The sequence below is a fragment of the Mus caroli genome, chromosome 11, assembly GCF_900094665.2.
Source record: "Mus caroli chromosome 11, CAROLI_EIJ_v1.1, whole genome shotgun sequence".
In the NCBI taxonomy this organism is placed as follows: domain Eukaryota; kingdom Metazoa; phylum Chordata; class Mammalia; order Rodentia; family Muridae; genus Mus; species Mus caroli.
In genome coordinates, this window is record NC_034580.1 from 103,201,380 (window position 1) to 103,211,319 (window position 9,940).

Here is a 9,940-nt window from a genome sequence, read left to right on the forward strand (position 1 = left end):
GTATATGTTCCCATATTGTGTGATGTGAACTCTGTGCCTGGTGGGACTGGTTAAGTGACAACGGAATCAGGGTGGAATCCCTTGAACGAAACTGAAATGGCAGGATGTCTGCCCCTTGGGACTCTGTTTTTAGCTCTGGCTGTTGGCTCCTCCCTGCTGTGATAGTGGCTAGTGGCAACATTGTAACATTGTCATCCAGACCACATCCCCCTCCTACTTGGCAGTTTCCCAACTATGCCTCACCTTTCTCTTTTAGACTAGGTGGCTGGTTACTTGTTTTTGTAAAACTGGTAGCAGCCAGCAGAGGCGGGGCTTTTCAGATCTGTCACAACATGGTTGACACAGGTCAAAGGAAAACCAAGCACTACTTGAAGCTGCACATATTAGTAAGGATGAGTAATAATTCTGGTTGGCATTGTGACTGCACCTCTGGTTCAGAGGGCTGGCCTTTACCCTGGACATACCTTTGTTTGGCTCATGTCTGTTTGCTCATTTACCGTTTACTTGTTTGAGATAGGGCTTCTTTCTGTAGTTTCGGTTGGCTGAGAACTACGTAGCCATTATATGGCTTTGAACTCAAGGCAAGCCGGTTGCCACAGACTCCTACTTGCTGGGGTGACAGGTGTGGATGACCATTGTTGTTACTGTTGTTCTTTTAATTATCCATCTCTGATGGGGTTAGAGAGTTGGCCCAGGAGTTCAGAGCACAGGGGGCTCTTGCAGAGGACCTAGGTTTAGTTTCCAGCATCCACTTGTTGGGGTACATCCACTAAAAATTCCAGAGGAATAGTATGCCCTCTCTGGTTGCCATGGGTGCTGCATACATATGGTACACATACATAGATACATACACGCCAGCCACACATAAAAAAAGAAATAAATAGAAAAACACCTTTAAAAAAATATCTTGTTTCAAGATCACAAACTGTACTATAAATAGGAAAGGCCACATCTTGGAATCAAATAAGACTCATGTTTCTATTGTCCTCAAAATGATACTTTTGGACAGAGATGAGGAACATCATCAAATTTCCACTTCACATACCCACGTGGATAAAAAATTCTCCCAAACTGAAAATGAAGGCGTTTTGTGTATTTGGGGTTTTGTTGTTGTTTGTTTGTTTTTGTTTTTTGTTTTTCTTTTTTTTGAGACAGGGTTTCTCTGTGTAGTCTTGGCTGTCCTGGAACTCACCCTATAGACCAGGCTGGCCTCGAACTCAGAAATCCGCCTGCCTCTGCCTCCCAAGTGCTGGGATTAAAGGCGTGTGCCACCACACCCGGCCGTGTATTTGTTTTGATATGTACTGACTTATTAGAGACATTTTCAGATTTTGTAGGTGATTGGCTACCAAAAACAAAAAACAAAAAAACTAAGGTTAAGGGGCTGGGGAGATGACTCAGCAGTTAAGAGCACTGACTGCTCTGCCAGAGGTCCTGAGTTCAATTCCAAGCAACCACAAGGTGGCTGTAATGGGGTCTAATGCCCTCTTCTGGTGTGTGTAAAGACAGCTATGGTGTGTAGCATATAGCTACAGTATAAGATAAATAATTCTTTTTTTTTTTTAAATCTAAGGTTAAAAAGGGATCTCTAAAGGTTGAAGACATCAGAGATCATGTCTAAAAATAAAGTGGCTGCCTTTTCATCTCCTCTAATCCTTAGTTTCTAATCACTGAAGGAGCAGACCATCTTTGGGGACCAGGAATCTGGGTACTGTAGATCCCGCTGGCATTCCTGCTTCACAAATTAATTTCAGCACACTTTACAACGTGTTAATAAATTACTGTGTGTTGCCCCCTGGATGTTGCAAATAACAATAATGAAATAAACTTTGCAATCACCAGTGTGAGATTCAGTTCTGGATAAACCCAGCTGTCCTGAAACAACAAATTCTCTGTCTCCCAGCTGGTTACTTCCAGGGTCGCTAATTGGGCCGAGGCTGAGAGGAGCTCTGGCCTCACCTCCAAGGCAGTCCCAGCTGAGGTCAGTCAAAGCATGAAACTGTTTATGCCATTTACCTAAAGGTGTCCTTCCCACCCCTGCAATGAAATTTGACTTCTCCGGTAAGATTTGTAGTTAACTAAATGACATGGTACGATTCCCTAAGACCAAGAATGACCTCAGTGACTGAAAAGGAATCTTATGTGGTTGGAGAGGTGAGGTTTCTCAGTGGTTAGAGCTTTGACTGCTCTTCCAAAGGTCCCAGGTTTGATGTCTAGCATCCTCACAGTAGCTAAAAAAATCGGTGATGCCTCCAGTCTCAGGGGCTGCAGCCTCTCCTCTGGCTTTTGCAGGCACTGCGTACATACAGTGCACAGACATACCTGTAGTGAAAACACCAATAGGTGTAAAGATAAATAAATAAAAACTAAATAGAAATTAAAAAGGAAATGAGTCTTAAGACATGCCCGGGGGCTGGTGAGATGGCTCAGTAGGTAAGAGCACCTGACTGCTCTTCTGAAGGTCCGAAGTTCAAATCCCAGCAACCACATGGTGGCTCACAACCACCCGTAATGAGATCTGATGCCCTCTTCTGGTATGTCTGAAGACAGCTACAGTGTACTTACATTAAATAAATAAATAAATAAATAAATAAATAAATAAATAAAAAGACATGCCCGGTGGTGTAGGCCTGTAATCCCAGCTAATGAAGTAAGTGGCTGAGGCAGGAGAATTGGCAGTTCAAGGCCAGCATGGGCAATTTAGTGAGACCGGGACTCAGTATATTACGTAAAAGCTGTGCACAGTCACGTGTACTGCAACCTCAGTTCTGGGGAGCAGCAAACAGGAGGAACCCTGAGGCTCTCCGACCAGTCATCTTGAGTGCTTGCTTAGCATGCACAAAACCCTGGGTTCTAATCCTGGAACCACAAACAAACAGAAAAGGAGATGACCACGGAGTGTAGAGCACTGGGAAGCTGAACTGAGAGCCATCAGAGGTCTTCCTCAGGACTGGAGTCCTAACGATAATTTTAGCACATCCATTGAAATCATGGTCAACATGTCTATGGACAGTCGCTTCACGTATCTGACTGCTGACCTGCTGGTTCCTCTCCTAGGTCTCAGGGGAACCTCAGATATCCTTCCACGCTCCCCTCAGGATCTGTCTCTCCAATGTTCCCCCAGAAGAACGGTGACACTATCCCTGACCCAGTTCAAAGGTTAAAGCAAGAACCCCCCAAGGTCATCCACATTCCCCTCTTCCTCACACACCGTATCAATTCCAACAGAAAGTAAGTGTTTTGAAGACCATATTCATCTCTCCTGGTTTCATACCTGGCCACCTTTCCAGCCTAGGCCACCATCTTGGCTTGAATTATAGCAAAGCAAAAAACCATCAATGAACAACAAGTGAAAATTCCCAAACTGTTGATCAACAGTGCTTGCTAGACAGTCTGGACCAAATCAGCGTTTCCTCCAGAAACCACCATTAACCCAAGTATGGCCACCGTGGTACTGACAGTGGCACCCAACACGTGCATATCACCTTCTGCCGTGTGAGGTGCTTTCCTGTAAACTCATCTCCAGGAATCCTCCACTTGCCAGCAATATTGATTTCATAACCCTTGATCAGGAAACCCAGTCTCTGATGGGCCAAGGGAACGCCTATGGTCCGAGACGGGACGTGAGCGGTGGATTGATCTGCCCGTCTCATAAGGAACAACTCTGCATTCTTTCATTACAACATAGACTCAAAACTCTACATTGCAAATATTTCTTCAGGGACAGCTCTGTGAGAGAGCTTAATTTTGTGGAAAAGAATGACAGGCCCTCTCCTTCTCACCTCCGGGAGGAATCATGCCCTTGGTGACACATATGGCTGATAAAATATAAACAAGTGGAAGCCTACAAAGAAGACACTCCCCCAGTTTTGAGTGTGAAAGTGTACCTGTTTCTGTGTGTGCACACGTGTATGGGCTAATGTCCGGATCATCTTGGAACACCCTTCCACCTTGGTCCTTGCAGGGTCCCTTAGAACCCAGAGTTCTCTGACGTGGTTAGTTCTTACTAGATGTGGGTAGTCTAGTTAGCTTTGTTTGCTTGCCCTGAGGCTCCATAACCACCTTGTGAGGTGGAGATTACAGGCAGGCTGTTGGTGTGTTTCTGGGGATGCAAACTATCTTAGGGTTTGTATTTCTGCACACAACAAAGCATCATGACCAAGAAGCAAGTTGGGGAGGAAAGGGTTTATTCAGTTTACACTTCCACACTGCTGTTCATCACCAAAGGAAGTTAGGACAGGAACTCACACAGGGCAGGAACTTAGAGACAGGAGCTGATGCAGAGGCTATGGAGGGGTGTTCCTTACTGGCTTGCTTCCCCTCACTTGCTCAGCTTGTCTTCTTGTAGAACCCAGGACAAGCAAGCCCAGAGATGGCACCACCCACAATGGGCTGGGCCCTCCCTCACTAATTGAGAACATGCCTTACAGTTGGATCTCATGGAGGCATTCCTCAAGGGAGGCTCCTTTCTCTGTGATAACTCCAGCTTGTGTCAGGTTGACACACACAACCAACCAGCACACAAACTTTGGTCCTTAGGCTTACAGGACTCTACCACTGCCCAGACCACAAAGACCCTTTGGAGAACCTTCCACTTTCATGAGTATGCAGGACTAAGGCCTTTTGGATAGCCCAGCTTATTGAATTTTTATACACTTAATCGCTGGTGCTGAGATTTTTTTATTTTTTATTTTTTGCTTCTTACATCTACTTAGGGTTAAAAATCCAAACACCTAGGTGCCACCTATGACCAATGAAATCCTGGTCTCTTGGGCAGGGACAGCAGCATAGGCTTGCTGAGTTTTGTGAGGGATTTCAACATGAAGCCATGATAAAAACCACTGCTAGGCTGCCATGCTGGGTGACAGTGGCATGTCCTATATATACCCCACTAAGAGAAGAGATGAGGCTCAGCCATGGGGTAAGCCCATTTGGAGAAGTCAGCTTTCTGAAAGGTTCCGTAATTCTCTGTGTTAGCGAATGTTTGAACAGTCTATACCTGCCACCAAAGGATTTGGGACTAAGTAGTTAGAACTTCTTAGGAGAGGGCTGGTGAGATGGCCCAGCAAGAAAAGGTCACTTGCTGCTGAGCCTGATGTCTAATCCCTGGGACCCGTATGATGGAGAGAGGTGACTCCTACTAGCTGTCCTCTGACTACACACTTACTTACACACACACACACACACACACACACACACACACACACACACTAAATAAATGTAAAAACAATAAAAAAAATCAACTTCTTAGGTGATCTCAGTTTGATGACACACACCTGTGACCCCAGGAGCTGAGAGGCTAAGGGGAGAGCAAGGTCAGCCTGCATGTGTATGAAGTCCAAGGCTAGCCTGGATCAAACAAACAAGCTAGCTAGCTAGGTTAGGTGAGCCCAGCGTGCAGCCAGGGCTGAGAACCGCTACTTTGCATGGTGCCTGCTTTGTTTGGAAGAGGAAGCAGCAGCGGCCAGACTGCCCCCCATTAACCTGTTGGCACTGCAGCAGGTGTCACAGGAATGTCCTCCCCTCTTCAGCCGGACCAGGCAGTGCTAGGCACTGACTGCAATCCAGATTTATGGTCTTGGACAAACAGAACCTTGTCTTGGCACGGCCCCATCTCCCGAGCGTTAATTAAGGCCTAAATAACTCCCATCAGTTTGTGTGTGAAGTAAATGCACCTCGATTTAAGGCAACTCCCCCATTGTGTCTGGTCTGATGGGACCACAGCTTGCAGGTTTACACAAACACTTCCTAGTCTCTTCTTTAATGAGAAGATAGCGCTGTGAAGTCGTCCTGACAATGTTTTTACTAAATTTTGGATCGCATTTATGACTGATATGATAATGGGTAATAAGATAGTAGCATGCACTCCATTCAGCCGCTAATCAGCGTGATTATCGCCAGAGTCTTTCAAGGTAATTATTGCTTCTTATCACCGTCCATTTCATTAAAATTCTGGCAGGTACGGGTGGAAATGGTGCTCATGAGGGTGGAAGTTGAATGGTAAGACCATAGAGATACAAAAGGCACAGGTGAGCTTATCAAATAGTGAGTGAAATACCCATAATGCACCGCTCCCCACACTCCGTCTTCTCTCTTTACCCCATGGGCAGAACAAGGATGTGCCTGATCAAGGTATGGGCTTTCTCAGGGCTTTGGATTTGAACCTGTGGCTAGACTTATCTTGTCATTTATTCTTAGATAAATATGCACTTGGGATTTAGGGGCATGAGTGAGCCTCCCTTCTATCCCTCTTGGGATCAACATTAAACTGCTGACTGCAATTTAGGGAAAGGTACACAGGCAAAGAGACACAATCAAGGGAAGCCGGGCTCTCTGCTCCAGTGGCCCCAGGAGAAGCACATGTAGATCTGAGAGCAGACTCAGGCAGAGGCCAGGGCGGGAAGTCAATCCTACACTACCCTGGGGCTTGTCAATCTGTCAGGATAAAGATACTCTCTCTGCGGTCTATACAGGGAGAGCAGATTTGAATGTACTCATATGACATGAAGCTCAGAGAAAAAGAGAATGAGAAAAAAAAAGTTGTTTTTGTTTTCTCAAGATACGGTTTTTCTGTGTAGCCCTGGCTGTCCCAGAATCCACTCTATAGACCAAGCTGGCCTCAAACTCAGAGATCTGTCCACCTCTGCCTCCCAAGTACTGGGCTTAAATGCCTGTGCCACCACTGCCTGGCTGGAAAGACCATTTAAAAATTATTTTCATTATTATTTTGTATTTTGCCTGCATGTATTTCCGTGTACCATGGCATGGCTGGTGCCCTGGAGGGACATTAGATGGTGGGCATCAGATCCCCTGGATCTGGAGTCATAACCAGTTGTGAGTCACTGAATATGGGCATTAGGAAATGAACTCGGGTCCTCTGCACAAGGAACATCCCTCTTAATGTCTCCCCTCACCCCCAAACCCACATTTGCTCCAACTGTGCCAGCAAGAGAAATTCTGGCATCTGAGTTTTACTATTTTACTACTTTTTCTGATTGCCCACAGCCATGCCCAAAGGGTCAAGCTCATGTCAATCTCCAGCAGGCAGCCAGAAGAGCATCAAAGAGAAGGCAGCACAGCCAACCGTACGTGAGAGCTGGGGAGAAGATGGCTCAGTTAAGTACAAGCGCGAGGACCTGAGTCTGGATCCCTGGCATCTACAGGAAGAGCTGGACACGATACCTGCCACATGCCTGACATTTTGGAGCTAGAGAAGCAGAGGCAGGCTGATGCCTGAGCCTCCCGAGCAGAATATGTGAATTCCATTTTCAGTGAGTGATGTGCTCTCAAAAAAAAAATAAGGTGGAGGAGAATGACTGGGAATTACACACAATGTTGACCTACAGCTTCTAGACACAGAAAGACAGACAGACAGACACACAGACACACACACACAGACACACACAGACACACAAAATCAAGTTGGGAAGGGTATGCCATACATGCTGGTTAAAAACAGCATACTGTATGATTTAATGGGAGGAGCTGGTTAGGAAACGAATCACTAATAACCTATAACGGGAGTCAGAGGGATATATGGGTATTCATCTCTGAATCAAGGGGCCACTCTTGGCTTTTCTTTCAATTAGGACCTTTTTCCAGTGTGTATTTTAAGTTTTAAAAACTGCATATTAATTCTCCAATCAGAAAAGGTCATCATTTGCCAAGATTAGCATGCATCCTTTGTGACGTAGCCATCGTGGCTTTGATAAAGCTGATCCACAAAGTACTACTGAACTCAGGCTGAACAGGGACAGTCCTCTCCTTTGCCTTTGTGAAACCACCTTGAGGTGATGCTTACGATGGCGTTCCTGAACCTGGTGAGAGGAGACTATCCTAGCTAGGGATATTTATTCTCTCTGGAAAGTTCCAGAAATTCTGGAGCAGGCGTAGCTGGGTAACAATAAAACTTTATTTATAAAGAGAGTAGTTTGGGCTAGGAAAGACAGCTTAGTAGTGGCTAAAACACTTAAAAAAATATCCGTGGGACTGGAGTTTGGATCTCCAAGACTCACATAAATGCTTAGTAGATGTAGCAGCCTGTCTGTAACGCTACTCCTTAGAAGACACAAGATTCCCAGAACAAGGAGCTGGCCAGGCTAGCCATATCAGGTAGCTCCAGGTTCAATTGAGAGATGCTGCCTCAAAGAATAAGGTGGAAAGCAATCAGGGAAAAGAACTGGCATCCACCTCAGGCCTCCATATACACATAGTCTCTTTCTCTCACAGACACACACACACACACACACACACACACACACACACACACCCTCATGCACTTGGGCACCATTCATAAATAAGCAGACACACATGCGGGCACACCATCACATACATATGAATAGGTGACAAGGAGAACAAACCAAACCAGAACAAAGCAGCTTGCCATCACCTGAAGGGCTAATACTCAAGAAACAGACGTAACTAGGCATCAGACAGGTCATCCCTGCCTACAGTAGTATTTATAGAAAGCATCCCTCCGATTGCTCCCGTAACGGGCCACAACTTCTCACACATTGGGAGGTCTTCTAGTGTGTTCATGGTTTTGGCTATGAGAAATGTTGATCTTGGTCCCCTAGGTAAATAGGCGGCATCTGAAAGCTGGGAAATGAGCCTAATTTTTTTCCTTTGCTTTGAGACCCTCCAGGCTAGTCTCAAACTTGAGATCTTCCCTGGCGCCTCCCCCACCCCACCCCATACCCAGTGCTAGGAATACAGGTATGTATCATCACACCCACCATTCCTGCCTCCAAGTGACTCATGTGGTGATATAAACAGAAGGTGTTTAATACCCCCTTGCTGAATAATGAATGAATGAATGAATTCGTGAGTGAATGAATGAATGAATATGAATGAATGAATTCCTGAAAGTCTTCTTTTGGTGAGCTTTAATAAAACTCAGTTTTGAGCATCACCTCTTGGGGACCATTGAAACTCCATCCAGGCAAAGTCCCTCCTAAATTAGCTATCTTGTATTCTCAGCACTAAGGAGATGACCTAATCTGAGGTGGCTTAGGAAGAGGCACGGCCCCAGATCATACAGAAGGTGCCCAGCAGCTCTGACATCTGCCAGTCACTCTTTACAGTCTAGCCAGTCACAAGGTGGCACAGTGCCTGCCCCACAAATACAGCCATGCCCTGTAAGTAATTTGACCCTGCTCAGGGTAGGAAGTTCTAAGATGTTTCTGGGTCCCCTCTCCACTCACTGCAATCACTTCCATTGCAGAAAGGAGGAAAGACAGGCACATTAGAAGACAGCAAAACCAGACTATATGATATCCCATGCCTGGTCCCAATGGGCCAGGGCCTCTTTGAGGTTTCAGGCCCAGAGCAGGGCTGGGAGACCGAGACTCGAGTGAGACTCGGATTGAGAGGCTCTGAGCGGCTACTCACGCTATCATTGCTTCCTTTGTTGTCTTCATACTTGGTTTCTATGTGGATGGAGAATTTCGGCAGGAAGGAGCACTGTGGAGAAAAAACAGACTTTGATCAGCACAGTAGTTGTCTTGTGTCTTTAGTGTGGCACGGGCCACTTGGCTGACCATTCGGTTGGGAGCACAGGCCTACAGCAGACACGGTAAGTCACACGTTAATAACCATGTCCTGGAGGAGAAGCCGCCACCACGAACAGCCCTTCTTCTAAGAGTCAGACCAGAGGCAGTAAGCTGTGTTGGAAGGGGTGTGGCCCAGGACATTTCCAAAGGGAATATGTGCTAGAAATCCTGACACGGGCGTGGCTATGTAGACACCTGTTGCAGTGGCCAACTCCAGGACAGGGGAGCCCACCTGCTCACTAGGGACCTGACCTTAACCCATGTGTTAAGGTGCATATAAAATTAGGATGTGAGCCGGGCGTGGTGGCGCACACCTTTAATCCCAGCACTCGGGAGGCAGAGGCAGGTGGATTTCTGAGTTCGAGGCCAGCCTGGTCTACAAAGTGAGT

The 9,940-nt window shown here is 46.2% G+C and overlaps 1 protein-coding gene across 3 annotated transcripts in view; it reads right to left on the reverse strand.

Moving 5' to 3' along the window:
• Pitpnc1 (phosphatidylinositol transfer protein cytoplasmic 1) overlaps positions 1 to 9,940 on the reverse strand; it is a 265,034-nt gene that overhangs the window by 75,309 nt on the left and 179,785 nt on the right. For all 3 annotated transcript variants that reach the window (XM_029483564.1, XM_029483565.1, XM_021177132.2), the window contains exon 5: positions 9,391 to 9,462. In XM_029483564.1, the coding sequence (XP_029339424.1) occupies positions 9,391 to 9,462 (72 nt within the window). The remainder of the gene's footprint in view (positions 1 to 9,390; positions 9,463 to 9,940) is intronic.